General features: G+C 37.8%; 1 protein-coding gene across 1 annotated transcript; it reads right to left on the reverse strand.

The window, feature by feature from the left end:
* Nucleotides 1-8,783: 8,783 nt before the first annotated feature.
* Nucleotides 8,784-14,661, reverse strand: LOC135219644 (histone H2A.V). The gene is made up of 4 exons (XM_064256574.1): nucleotides 14,581-14,661; nucleotides 14,355-14,432; nucleotides 14,055-14,168; nucleotides 8,784-9,607 (listed from the first exon to the last, which is right to left on the reverse strand). Exons 1-4 carry the CDS (start codon nucleotides 14,581-14,583, stop codon nucleotides 9,416-9,418), a joined length of 387 nt encoding a protein of 128 aa, XP_064112644.1. The 5' UTR covers nucleotides 14,584-14,661; the 3' UTR covers nucleotides 8,784-9,415.
* Nucleotides 14,662-15,902: the final 1,241 nt, after the last annotated feature.

Genomic DNA, 15,902 nt, shown 5'->3' on the forward strand with positions numbered 1-15,902 from the left:
GAAAGGAGTAACTAGTTGTCCAGGTACCACAGGATACGGATCCCCTCCTGTGAGCCTAGGCCAACACAAGAGAGAACACTCTTGTGAAGACCTGCAGAGCCTTCAACAACCCGAAACAGAGGGTCCTAAACTGGAAGGTGTTGCCCTCCCACCTGATGCGAAGGTACTTCCTGCTGGAGGGATGCACTGGGATCTGAAAATATTCGTCTTCGAGGTCCAGGGACATCATGAAGTCCCCTTCCCTCAGGGCCGCAAGGACCAATCTTGGGGTCTCCATCTTGAAGGCCATCTTGAGAACAAAGGTATTCAAGACGGACAGGTCTATTATTGGCCCTCTAAGAATTGAAGGGAGATTAACGAAGGAAATATGCAACATATTGGCAGAAAGATATGAGAGAATTTACCCCTAGAATTGATAATGACGATAATGATACAGAAATAAGGGATGAAAATAGTGAATACTTACAGACATAGATATTAATGAAGTCAATATTGTGCAGACTATTAATGAAATTAAAAATGGAACAGCAGTTGGGCCTGATGGTGTCCCTGCTATCTTGTTAAAGAAAGTAGTTCATTCTATAGCAAAGCCTCTTACAATATTATTAAGGCAAAGTGTAGATACAGGCAAGATTTATGAAGAGCACAAATTACCATATATTACCCCTACTTTCAAAAGTGGATCAAGACTAGGGCCAAGTAATTATAGGCCTGTGAGTCTAACATCACATATTATGAAAGTGTATGAAAGGGTAATGAAGAAAAATATTATGAAACATTTAATAAAAAATAATTTGTTTAATATAGGACAACATGGTTTTGTACCCAGAAAAAGTACACAAACCCAACTGTTAGTCCACCGTGAGAACATATACAAAAATATGAAAAACGGAAAAGAAACAGATGTGGTTTATCTAGACTTTGCAAAAGCTTTTGACAAGGTAGATCATAATATATTAGCAAAGAAAATTAGAAAACATAATAAAGTGGACAAAGTAGGATGATGGTTGAAAGAATTTTTACACAACAGAAAACAGACAGTTATTGCAAACGATGAGAAACTGGATGAAGCTTAAGGTAATATCTGGTGTGCCACAAGGTACGGTGCTAGCTGCATTGCTGTTTGCTATTATGATTGCAGACATAGACAGTAATATTAAGGACTAGGTAGTCAGTAGTTTCAACGATGACACAAGAATAAGTAGTGAAATTACTTGTGATGAAGATAGGAATGCGCTACAAAGAGACCTTAACAAAGTATATGAATGGGTAGAGGTAAATAGGATGGTATTTAACTATGATAAATTTGAATCAATAAATTATGGAGATAGAGAAGGAAAGATATATGCATATAGGGGGCCTAATAACGAGACAATCACAAATAAGGAAGCAGTTAAAGACCTTGGAGAGTGTACAAAGGTCCTTTACAGCGAGAATAGAAGAAGTTAAGGATCTTAATTACTGGGAAAGACTATAATTTTTAAAATTATATAGTCTAGAAAGGAGAAGAGAACGCTACATGATAATTCAGGAATGGAAACAGATAGAAGGAATTGCCAAAAATATCATAGAGCTAAAAATATCAGAAAGAGCAAGCAGAGGTAGATTAACAGTGCCCAAAACTATACCAGGAAAAATAAGGAAAGCACACAAGACATTAATCCACTACGCACCAGCATCAACAATGCAGCGTCTATTCAATGCGTTGCCAGCTCATCTGAGGAATATATCAGGAGTGAGCGTAGATGTGTTTAAGAATAAGCTCGACAAATATCTAAGCTGCATCCCAGACCATCCAAGATTGGAAGATGCAAAATACACCGGAAGATGCACTAACAACTCTGGTAGACATTAGAGGTGCCTCACACTGAGGGACCTGGGGACCCAAACAAGATGTAAGGTCTGTAAGGTAAGGTCACCAGGAAGAGGTGACTGAAGAACACTGGGGAGTGGTCTGCCACCTGCTGGAGGGCTCCCTTCTCTAGCAGAGACAGAACCTCTAGCCGCAGGGCCTCGCAGGGAATTTTTCACTTTAAGGAAACTTTGTCATTCATACAACCTGTATCGCTGATGGCTGATGCATCTTTCCACTTGAAAGAAAGTAGTAACAACAAAGAATGAAAATTTCTCTAGATAATCTGGAAGAATTTAGGAAGACAGAATTACAGCAGTACATATTCAGAAAGTCTAAGATTTCACCATTGTACCCTTACAACTTTTTTATCAAAAGTCACCAATTTTGTGTATGATGCATAGGAACAGTTGTCCGTATTAAATGAATGGAAAAATAGTTAGTAATGAAGGCTATCAACTGTATTTCAATATTAACCATTTATCATGCATCAATCATATGATGACAGCCATAATGCCAGGGTGATATATCATTTACTTTATTTCATGGTAAAACATAACTTTGCAATATTGTTGGTGGCAATTATTTTACAGATGAATGAAAAAAGCTTACTGTTAGCAACAAATATCCATTCTCTCCCTCATTCCTTACCCAAAATTCTAAATATGCTGATTATTTTTTATTCACTGAAACTTACATGATTGAACAGTATTTTCCATTCCTGTTTCCTGTCTTAGATTCACTGCATGTGACCACAGAAACTGATGACCTATGGGAAATGGAAGAACAGATTTGAATTCAAACTATACAATAGTAAATGGCTGCTCTGAAAGGGATATGTTGTGGTACCTAACCATGCACTGAAATCCATACTGATAGCCATATCTAAACAGATAAGAGAAAAACTGAATTCAAAATCTGTCAGTCCTGCCATTGCCATGACTTAACTTTCAGCAAGACCAGGAAGAAGTTAAAAGAATTAATTCTACGTATTAGTTTGTCATGAGTCGTATTCCATAGAACCCTTCAAGCCACTTGTCTTCTCTGCTCAAGCAATGAGCACAATAAAACTACTGTTCTACCCATTAACAGCAGTGCCTCATGCTTAAGAATCAAACAGATCTTACTAGGTGACAAGGACCTCTCATGTATTGAATGGAGATATTCCTGTCTGCAACTTCTCTTCTAATTTTGCCCAATTAATTAATGAATACCTTGAAGATAAAACACGACCCAACTGTTATGGCAAATTTTTCAAAAACCACAAGAAAATTAAGCCATTACAAAACAGTTGCTAATCTAGATCATTCCTGAGTCAAGTTAGGCACAATCCCTCCTTGGAGGCAAGAAACAGTCATACCTTGATGATTCACCCACACTATTTAACCCCTGATATAATCACAAGCTAATCATTAATAGCAACAGCTAGGTATCACACTTCAGTGAATACTCACAATTGTTACTATCAGAAAAGAACCTAAATACTACACAATTTGCCTTCATAGGGAATAAACTACTACTACTTTGACCTACAAGGGATGAAGATAGGAAACATTACTGCATATGAACAGGAAGAGCTATCCTCAAAATCCCTGGATAATAAAAACATTGATGAAATCAAAGACAGTTATATATACTTACCAGCACATTCTGGTAACAAACACATCCATATGCTGCAATATTCCATCCATAGGGGAATGTGTGGTAGACAATAACAATCGGGAACATTTGCAAATTACAACTCTTCCCCTGTTCTCTCAGCTACCGAATTAGATTCTTCAAAAGGCTACTTCATAGAATTGTAGTATTTTCCTTGTCTAGTAAGTATTCATACTTGAGTGTTCAATCAAATATCCTAATTCTCCTTTGAAAGAATCCATTTTGAACCTGTTGCATAGTTCAGGAAATTTACTAATGGAACTAACATAATAAAAACTAAGTAAAACTTATTACTAATACGTAGTTGGAGTTAATTACTACATCAAGATTATGACTAGACCAAGAGTTAGTTCTTTTTACTTATGTACTATAATAATGTACAAAATGACAAGCTGAAGTATAACTTATGCAGTGTGTTCTAACCTTAAAACACTTAACACATTGTATATTATTGTATTCCAACTGAAAGTTCTCTAAAAATACATTCAAAATAAACAAGGAAAATATGGTACCTTATAGGGACTCAGGGTTGTAGATCTATGGACAGAGGAGCATGGATAAAACTCATTCCGTACATTAACCACCTGAACAGGAAAAACAGGACATTTTATGATGATGACCATGTTACAGTACCTTTAGATGCTACTTGCCTCCCACAAACCTCCCCAAACTTGAGTAATCAGTATTCCCCAAAAGAAATACATGTAGTAATCAAACCATACTGAAGGCAGCCGTTTCACTTACATTTACAACTATGCCGTTGTTGAAAATCTTTTTCCCAGAGTCAAATATCATAATGAGTTACTGTGTGCAATTTCTCAAACATTATTTGAAATTTCCTGAAAAGTGAAGTTCCAATTACCATCAATTTCCACTTCAATTCACAAAAAATTTCAGTATCATTACCAAATTGCAAGCTAGATAGCATTCACTAGTTTCTACCTGTAGGACTCAAGTTGCATTAAATTGATCAACTTAAAATTTTCAGGGCTTTATAAAATAGTAGATAGGACTCATCCATAGTAGAGTACTTCCCAACTTCCTACAGGGCTCCATAGCAATAGGATGAGGGGTGTTCAATAAAATAGATGACTACTATGTAGTTTCGGTCATGTAAGATATATGTGGGTGGCACTATATAGTCTATCAAATGCTGAGTGTAGGGTGAAATGAATAAAGAATTCTGTTAAAATTCTCAATTTTCAAAAAATGTATGGGCCTAGCCAAGCTTACTAAAAGTTTTTAAAGTATCAAGTTTTATAACCGACATTAAACGCACTTTTGACTGGATATTTTCACTGGAAATTTTTGTCTGCAGTCAAAACATTACCTCACAAATGGTCAGTCGGCATAAAGTCAATGGTTGCTTTAATAATTCCCAGCAAACCATCTAGTACTTCAAGAACCATCAAGCTCAGGTTGCCATTGTGGAGAGCTAAAGAACATACTACAATAACTCAGGGGTCTTGAGCAAAAGCCGGTCAAGTTGCTTGTTCTCCCTGGCCCCCGACATTACTCTATGAAGGGTTGGGATTTTCCTACAATTAGCAGCAGTGCCAGTTTTCTCATCCTACTAAATAAGGAATTATATTCTAATCCAAAAAGGCACTGTTAAGCCTGATTTCAGTGAATGGACAGCAGTCCAACTAATTGGTTCTATTTACAGATAACCTATGCATGTATGTACGCATTTGTACACGTTTATACATACAAGGTGTATATATGACCATACCTTTATATTTCGTATGGGGCCATGTGAAAATGTTAAAGTAGGCACCATATACAAATAAACATTGCATAATTATTGTACTGTACAGCAGAATCCATGCTTTGAATATTTTATTTTGCTTTTGTACTAACAAATGGGAGGGAGGAAACAGACAATCCCTTTACTGTAACCCTCAACCAATTTACTTAATCACCCAGATGAGGAAATGGCAACACCACAAAACAAATGTACGAATAATTTCCCTGTGATGTTTGAAAAGGACCTGTAGCTGCAGTAAAGCAACCTCCGTGTGAGACTATACGGGCCCCAAAGACAGCAAAACACCCTTTAGTAAATCCTGACTCATAGTTTGACTTTCTGTCATTCTATCATACACAATCTAGGCCACTAAACATGCCTTAAACTAATCTTTATAACTGTACAGTATATCCAAATTCCTGTCTGCTTTTATATTCTCTTTTCACTTAAATCCCTCCTCATAAACTCGTGTGAAATTTATATCCCTCCTCATAAACTCATGTGAAATTTCAATGACCACCTACCAAGCAATTTTCAGAAAACTTACCAGTCTTAAGTTTTAAAAAATTAATGAAGTTCCAGGGTCAGGTTAAAGTTGCAAAACGAATTATTTCTTCAACATTCAAGACCACTGCATACTTGAGTTGCAAGGTCCATACCACACTGCCAATACTAGTCTAGCAATGATGGATACAGTAATCTCAACCTTTTGCAGGAAGGTCCCTAATTTAACAAAGGAAATAGATATTGGAAAATATCAATGTATATACTCTGGGATTATTTTTAGTGTGAAATAATATACAATCACCTTATTCATTTTTATAATTCACTCCTTTTTAGTCAATGATTGACCATTCTTGATAGTAAACCTTTTTTTTTTTTAAGTAACACTGGTATTACAGAAAAAACTTTACATCTTAATTCAATGTTACAAGCCCTGACTGTTTTTTCAGTGTCATAACTTGATGTTGCATAAAGTTACGACACCATTGACAGTCCCAACAGCAAGAATAGCAATAAAGTTAACGCCACTTAAGAACTGTCCACACGACTGGGCCAGATCATCGGACCACCCCTCTAACGGGAACACTTGACGGGCAAACCTTCAAATTGCTCGATGGGTCTTTTAAGGTCTTGTAACAAAATCACCTTTGTGGTGCCTGATGGTTTGAGCTTCGACCCTGGCAGAAGTGTGTTAACCACACACCGAGCCATTCTTTACACCATATTCTCTTCTTTTTCATTACATACAAAGCAACCATCATGCTACACTATCTTTGCAGTAGGTATCATGTTTATCATACCGCACAGAACACACTACTGGCATCATCAGGCACGCCCACCTCTCCGTCGCCTCACCCGTGTGAACAGCATTCACAGGGTAAGCCCACCAGAATTTGCCCATCAACCCCAGAGCACGCCAATCAGGCCCGCTTGTGTGGACAGGCCTTTAAGCATCAACAACAGCACATGACAGTAGAAATCAACTTCCGGCACTCCACGGGAAAAGCTCCCCGACTATGTCTTGGACGCACTGTATATCCTTACACATTACTACTTTGCCTTACTTTTTTCTAACTAGATAGTAATTTCCTATCACAGCCAATTTGACAAAATTAAAAGATAACTGGCCTTTTATCTAAATATGCCAATAGTAATTAAAATTCTTTGGTGAAAGCTGGTGTTGGTAGTCACTGATAAAACATTAGGTAGTAAATAAAGTATCAAGTAGGCAGGAGACACCCACCCACCAACCATATGCCATAACTTTGTGCCATGGCTGATTAAGAGGGATCACCTTGCAAAATCTGGTGGAAACATTTTTATTCGTTGATAGTAAAACACCTCAACTTTCATGAATAAGGCACGTCCACACTGTCAAGCTTCTCGAATTCAGTTCAAAAAGATGTCAGAAGTGGAGAAACTGTAGATTTAGGTTCCTTCTTTTCCCACTTCAAATGTCACATCAAGCAAAGTTCGACCATGTGGACAGGGATTTAAAGCCCCTTCCACATGAGAAGGAAAAACATTTCAGGCCAGTCATTCTTTGTTTTTAGTTTGTTTGTTTGTATGGTGGTTTTAAGTTCCATGGAACCAGAGGTTATTCAGCAATGGGACTAATGGCTTTAAGTGACTTTCGAACCACGTCGAGAGTGAACGTCTATCACCAGAAATACACTTCTCTGAAACCTCAATGGTATGTCAGAGAATCGAACTCGCGGCCACCGAGGTGGCAGGCAAAGACCATACCAACCACGCCACTTGCTTTTAGTGTTGCCCGATCAAATGGTCAAAGGTAGGCAGCAGGTTAACCATTGAATATTGCCATCCACCCACAAAATTAGTAACATTGTCTGCCCACTATGCACTTGGCCCAGTGAAATAGGCATTACTCCTTCAGTGGCATTTTAATGTGCCATCCAGAATGTTCCCCGGGCAATGTGCCATCCACAAATAGCTTCCTGGGCAAAGTGCACAGGAAAAAAATTTGGTTAATCATCAGTTAATCCTGGTAAGTTTCTAAACCACCCTAGGGAAATTAAATGACTTTCCAATGCATAACTTTTCAAGACTGGCTCAAAAAGAAACTATTATGGAGACCCAGATTAAGTATGTCAATGCTGCCAAATGTTGGTTTACAAGAAAAAAAAAAACTTGAGCTGCATCACATTCAGTTCCAGACCTGAATTACACTACTAAACACAGACTAGAGAATAAAGGAATGGTAAAATATGTCGTTACCATTAAGAAAGGCAGACTAAACCTTTTAAAATTAAGCCTTGATTGGTATATTCCAATGTGGTACCATCAACATTGTCATACTAGACTGGCCAAGCCAGTTTCAAGAATCTCAAAACCAATTTTGTACAAGCCACATCCTTGGCTTTTAGGGGTAATCTATTTAGCATTCACAGGGATGGCCCAAAAGAAGTCTTTAAAAAAGCTTTTATAGTTTGTTAGTCTAAACAATATTGGCTTCCCAGGGTATATGGGTTAATTTAGCCATTGCATTTCAAAGGAGCCAATTTGATTTCCAGACAAGCTTACTTAACTGTTTTGTCCAATGTCTGACTTTTGCTCTGGAGCTGTCAGCATGGAATCAAACTAGATTTGAATTGAGCACTGAAAAATTTTTATAATTTTATTCAGCTTACATTTGTTTGAAATCAGTATTTTTTTTTTCATTACAGTCCTTATAGCATTTGTACACAATGTAAACTATTATGGTGTACAATTAGTAAATTTTGGCAAGTAACCAAGCAAAAGGCACTATTTCCAAACTAACTACACCTTGTCTAGAGTACACAATGGAATTTCAAACAACTTTACTATGGACTGGATTTGTTGATACTTTACAATTTCATCTCCACTCAATTTTCATGGTTTCAGACTTCATGACTTAATCTCAGAAATACTTAAAAGCCATAAATATTTGATAAAAGAATTTGACCATTTATAAACGAGACCAAACAATTACTAGCAACCAACTAGTATGCAATGCATCCAAGGACAAACATACTCTAATTAAAAAAATGAATATACATTATATTGTAGAGAATGTACTAATTACATATGTATAGTGGTACTTACTCTACTGGTTTATCAAAACTGTAAATTGTACTTTTAAGTAACACATTGACACTTTTGCAATGTCTAGGAAACTAGGAATGTAATTTCCTTCTTGCTCCCAGACTCCTAATTTAAAACAGAACATAAAATCTCTGCTTAAAATCAATCCATGAAATACATTAAAAGCTAGCTTAAGGGATAACAAACAAAATTACATACTGAACTTCTGGGTTGCAAAGCCATAATTGTCCTGTACTGTGCCTTGAGAGCACTGCAATATAGCTCAGCTTTTGAAGAGACCCTTATCTAGTATAAGTCATCAAAAAGACCGCCAAAGGCCTCATGCTGTCTTCCAAGGACTTAGGAGAGGACAGGTGTCATAGATTGGGGACAGGAGGTAGACCACCTGAATAGCTTAAACCAAATGGCCCCTAAAATAGGGCACTAGATCACACATACTATTTAGTAAATGAAAAATTATACTAATTTAAAGTATAAAAAAAAAGAAAAAAAAAAAGCTTATCATGGCAGTGAGGTCCCCAGGCCTAAGCCACAATGCGGGCACATCCATTAACAACTTTGAGTGTTTATACAGGCTTCTGAGACCCCTTCTTTCCAATAAGGGACTTGTGAATATGTGGAATGACACCACCACCAGCAATAGTGGCTTTAATTAGAGAGTCCAACTCTTCGTCACCACGGATGGCCAACTGGAGATGGCGGGGAGTGATACGTTTCACCTTAAGATCTTTTGACGCATTGCCAGCCAATTCAAGAACCTGGAAATTTAAAACCAATTAGTACCAAGCAGTTCTAGTAACAAAACATTACATAACATGCACATACCTAATCCTTTACAAATACTCTCCAAACCACCATGGTCAACAGCAGGGTGTTACAGCAATATCTTCCATCATTTGAATAAGATACATCCTAATTTCTTTAAAAGACCTTATTTACATAAGAAAAAAATAAAATTTATTGAGTGCAATATTGTACTCAAAATCAAACTAGAAATAGCACATGAAAATACATTAAGGCACTGTCAACTCTAGTTTTGGAATGGTATTTCTGGGTCAATGACTTATCAGTCGTGTAATAATGACCACCTCACCAATGCGTAAAATATACAAAAGCCAATGCCTTACAATAAAAAAACAATGTGAAAAATTCTACTTTCCAAAATGCCTTACAATAAAAGAACAATGTGAAAAATTCTACATTCCAAAATGCCTTACAATAAAAAAAGTGAAAAATCAGTTCAAAATTATGGACTGAACGGACATTACTTAAGACTTAATCCCTAAATGAATGAGTAAACTGGTTTTTATTATTTAAAAGCAGTTCATTCTTTGCTCAAATCTTCATGTAGGATAACTTGCCGTTTTCCAAAGCAAGAAGCGCAACTTTAAACCCTGTTCAAAAGAAAACTAAAAACCCTGAGGATTATAACAGGTCAAGGTCTCGGGAAAGAGCATCCACTTATATTAATGGCACAAAGGAACTGAGACCCCCATATTTGTCTGACTTTGTATTTTTACTAGTTACTGTACTTACACTCTTCTGCTATCAAGCAGCATCCTTAAAACAATATGAAAATTAAGAAATACATGAACTACACTTTACTTTCCTATTCAGGGCAGTGAAAAATACAACGCCCAAAATTTAGTTTACTTCCAAATATATTCACATCAGTTCTGGTAAACTTTGAACATTATCAAAGCAGATTAGTACAAAACCAATCTAAAACCATTATGCATAAATGGGCAGGCCTCAACTCTAAGGGTGAGGCCACACCGGGCGCGGGGAGCGTCGAAGGTTGCAGGCGCGTCTCGGGCGGGAGAGCAGCGTCAAAACTACACATGCCACACCAGAAACGCCACCCTCCCTCCTTCCCTCCGCGCGTCACTCTCAGCAGTCTAAGATATACTTCTTTGCAAAGTAACGTTTGGATAGGAAATTGCCTTTAATAGAAATCGTAAGTGTCAAACTTGACAATAGAGTACGTATAACCCAAAGGTCTTTTGGTTCTTTGCTTGGCAGTGAATTTTGTGATAATAAAAGGTTAAAATCCATATATATGTTTTTTTACTTCCCATATAGTTATTACTTTAGGGGAAGTGAAAAGAAAATGTGGATTTTAACTTTTCATTATTGCAAAACTAACAGCATATAGGGTTACTTCCTTAAAGATACTTAGAAAAACAAAAGAGCGAGAATTAATTGCAAATTATATAAGACGTATAATTGATTATTGTCTGAATTATGTTGAAATAAAACAATTTACCGGTATTTAAAACAAAATAGTTTAATGGAAACTACATAAAAGAAAGTAACAAGGAAAAATCAGTTTTGCTTCATTGTTAACATTAATAAAGAAAGTACAAAGTACCACGAATATTTCATAAATAAGTGATACTGCTGCACTGAGGATTCGTATAGTTATCAAGTCTATGCAGCTGGACAAGGATTATTTGTGTGGCTGAGTGCATAATAGTTGGCACCTTTAAGTTTTTGGGGGTCGAATGCATGACACCGATGGCTAACATCTGAGGGCCACTTGTTCTACTCCTCTTCCATTTCTTGAAAAAAAGTAATTTTATGGAATGGATCACAGGGATCCCACCAAGCTCTCTTCCGAAACACCTCCCCCAATTAAATGATTCTTATGTAGCCACTACCGCTGAACAGGTGACACTTCGGCAACTGATTGCCAGTTCATCTGCACGTTAGTGACCATGTCAAGTCGGAGGGTATATTTACGTAGTGTGGTCCTTTTTCTATATTCACTTTAAATTCAGTGATGAACTCATCCCCTGGGAAAGTATTCAGACTATATAAGAACTCATTGAACGCATTCTGAAAGTACACAAATGAGAGGTGCTGAAATAACTGCTAATTTAAGCATGCATTACAGATATGGAATAATTAACTCGATATTTTACTGAATAGATAATAAATGTAGTCGCTTAAAACTTAATCGTTTCTATGCTAATATCAGTTACTTAACAATGATAATATGCTTTAAACAATTTCTAGGTTACAAATGAAAGTTCCTTAATACGGGAACTAACTTCACAACATAGTTATCAATATAATCAATAAAGGGAAGTAACCATTCAAGTAACATAGTCCCTCCCTAATCATATAGAAAATGGGGTTGTTTCGGTTGAAGACGCCTGAACCGCCGCGGTATTTTAAAACATGTTACATCGCCTGGCGGCAACTGCAGAGGGTCGAGCCGTCCCGCTAGTCTTGTGTGGCCACCCGCATAAGATACCTATGATTCAAACTGCCGCGGGAACCTCTTCCCTCCAACCTCCACGCTCGCCGCGTTTGGTGTGGCCTCACCCTAAGACCTAATGCAGTGCAGACAGCTCTTGAAACATGCTACACAAGGCAACAATCTTTTAACCATGGGTCAGAAACAATTTCTGCAATTGTTCAAGGCTACCTAGGCTCAATTCACAAAATTAATTGCCAACTAAAGAAACTGACGCAATAACCAGAAGGCTACTGATTTAAAGTTCCAACGTCCATCTAGTTACCACTCACAATGCTAACACTAGTCAAACACCATCCTGCTTCAATCAAGTTTCTAAACTAAACAAATCTTCCTGACAAATTATCTAAATTACCACACACAACTCTGCAGTCTCAAAGTACCATAACCAGAAACCTGTGTGGTCAGTCATACAACCACACCAGGGGTATAAAATAAAATTAACTTCAAAGCACTGATTCACACTATAAATCACTATTAAATACCTTTATAATTCACTACAAACAAATGTAATCAAATATATGTCAATGTTGTCTAAAATCCTAGCCTACTCAAAATTGGCCTACCAGTCATTTAGACTATTTAGATATGGCTACAAATAAATTTTACTTAAATTTTTGTGGGTAAAATAAAACTAAGCGATCGCATATGCAGCTTAACATAACATGCAAAAACCAGCACCAAGCACACCCCTCTAGGTTTTCAACTAATCCAGATTGACACTAACGTCAAACTAGTTTAAAGAATATTTACCGGCATAATCTAAGACAAAGTGATTGCATGTGCTGGTTAATAATGCACGCAAATAACCAGCACCACATAGCTACAAGTTTTCACTTGTCCTGATCTAAACTAATGTTAATTTAAAGAATATTTACTGGCAGTATCTTATGTATCTGGGGAAGAACTACAGTAAATTTTAGAATGGGAAAAATCGGCCTTAGGTTTACTTCCAGCAATCTGGGTCAGTGCCATTAATATGAATTAAGATCTGGGAAAAGACTTTAGGTTCAAAATTTAGTTACAAAACTCCCTTCTCTCCAGTTTAGGCTTTCAAAATTTGACGTCAACGTGAAGAAATTACGTGGAAATTCCGGTATATTCATAAACTACTTTCCTACAATTACTGTTGAAGCCTCTGGTAATTGCAGCTTTTAAAGTTAAACCTAGTTGTGGGTAAATCGGTCCATTTTCAACCAAGGAATTAAATCATCCAATTTCATACTGGCATTATTTCTACGTTGAGATTTACAATCATATACGTATATTTGCTACAATTATTAACAACACCCAAGAACTTAAAGCACTAAAATAAATTATCGGCCGAGGACTAGGATAGTTCAAAACGTCAAGTCACGTGCAAAACTAAGCATTGCATTCCATAAGCAATTGTAAAAGCTAAATGGCCTTAAATGTTTGAAACGTTATTCAACGGAATATGAAATAAAACTGCGTGGTAGCTGGGAAAAACAATTCATAAACGTCAAGCTTTCAAGCTGACAAATTAATGGTTCCTAGGGAGATTTTAACTACTATTTATGGCAAAAGGTTAATTTCCAGGCGCTAAGTATCAACAAAAATGCAACTGCTTGCATTTACAAAATAGAATTGACGCGGGAAACGGCTTCACGAATGCGAAGGCGGGGAGGGGGGAGGGCATCGGACGACACCAAACCCGTCCCAAACTCAAAAGGGCTCAAGAGGAAACGTGGCAACAACGCCGACCGGACAACTGCACCAGCCACCCTCCCCGATAACGTTCGTTAATTCTGCTCTTCTGAAGTTGAATTTAAACATTTTTTGGGAGAGCAACGGTTTCACAGCTACCGGACTAAGTATGGTATAAATGGTAAACAGATTGATAAGGGGGTCGATTGAAAGGGTAGAGGGGGGGTTAAACCAAGCTTGCCAACATCTAGAAAGTACTAAAACAAACTACATACCTCAGCGGTCAAATATTCCAAAATAGCAGCACTGTAGACGGCAGCGGTTGCACCAACGCGGCCATGACTGGTCGTCCTGTTCTTAAGATGTCTGTGAATACGTCCGACGGGAAACTGGAAAATAATACGAAATCAGTAGATGATTCACGTTGGCAATCGTGGCATCCTGCTGCCGCCATCTTGAACGTCACAAAGACCGGTCTTTGGCTGATCGTAATAAATGTCATGCAACAAAAACATCTTTCGAAAAATCTTGTATGTCAATGCATCAAGTGAAACGGCACAAATCGATAAACTAACCTGTAATCCTGCTCGAGCTGAGCGCGAAACGGCTTTAGCTTTCGCTTTGCCAGAGTCCTTTCCTGCCTTGCCACCAGCCTGAAAGAAACCATCAATTTTTCATGTTAAAACTACGAGTAGAAGCTTCAAACTTCGTCAGGCGATAACACACACATTAAGCTTTCACCTAGTGAAGGTTTTATTCAAATCGCATTTGTATCTCCAGAGAAATCTCCCAAGAACTCACCATGATGCCTGCACACACTAGCACTGCGATAACACAACTGTTCCCGATGGCGCGCGCACTGCCTCCGTTTTTACTGGCTTGGTCCTCTGACGTCACTTTTGAATCGTCCAATCCGAAGCCAGGTACCAAACTCCTCCACCAATGAACGAAGTTCGTGGCATGTTTTGAACAACCCGCTGCATGGTCTCCGAGCTCGCGCCAAATCGTTAACTTTCCCGCCTTTCTCCTTCCTTTTAGTTATACCCATTAAATGAGAAGGACCGTCCACACGTAATCACCTGGTTTGGTTGTAGGGAAGACAAAGATTTGTTTTAAATGGCAGTCCAACAGCCTGACATAAGCGCGCTGGGAAATATAAGCAAACCATTTGTTTCGGATTGTTTTCCACCCCATTTCTGTGCAAATTTCTCGATAACTAATCACAAATCTAATACTTTCCAAATTATATAACGTATAAACTTTGATAGAAAAAATCCATATGATAAGATATCCAAGCCTGTGTAAAAGTACCCGACGACAGGAAATGTCATATTCAGCTAACGTAGAATGAATGCGTTGTATACCAGTTAGAGCCATTTACGGAATATGAAACTATTTTATACATCTGTTAGTCGGAGATGGCCAAGTAAGAAAACTAATTACACATGCAAGACCAGTTATATTATTCAGCAGTTTATATTTGAATGGATAAGTTTCCCTAAGGCATTTTTTTCGTCGGAGTAGGTACAAGAGGGCGAGTTATCTCAACTATCTAATGAATTAATTAATTGCAAAATTGCGCTTAGTTATAAGAACGGGAACAAACGGAAACTTGTGCGTCAGGATCTCTGACTAAAGAAAAAGCTACCACGTTACAGGTAAAGCACTTTTTTTCAGGTTCATGTAAATGTCAGTACTCTTGCGCGACAGGAAATACCAGTCTGCAAAAGCTTAACAGCAAATACTAAGTGGATGTGCACCTAAATGATTATGGAAATAAGGGTTCCAAACATTGAACTCTCTCTCTCTCTCTCTCTCTCTCTCTCTCTCTCTCTCTCTCTCTCTCTCTCTCTCTCTCGTTCGCGCCGCGTGCTAAATGCGTGCGTGAGTCAAACGTTCGTGTGAAGGAGATAAATGAAGGTCGGTGAACGGACGGAACACTCAATACTAAAAACACCAAAACCTGTTACCTGAAGTATTATGGGTAATCTAACATTTCCAAAATGCCATTCTGCTGAACATTTTCATGCAGTGCCAAAAAGCCTCGAAATAGCGAATTCTTGCGATATTCTGTTAACACCGACGCTGAGGTTGAAAGCTTTTAAAGGTCCCCGTCCCTCTCA

The sequence above is a fragment of the Macrobrachium nipponense genome, chromosome 1, assembly GCF_015104395.2.
Source record: "Macrobrachium nipponense isolate FS-2020 chromosome 1, ASM1510439v2, whole genome shotgun sequence".
Taxonomy (NCBI): domain Eukaryota; kingdom Metazoa; phylum Arthropoda; class Malacostraca; order Decapoda; family Palaemonidae; genus Macrobrachium; species Macrobrachium nipponense.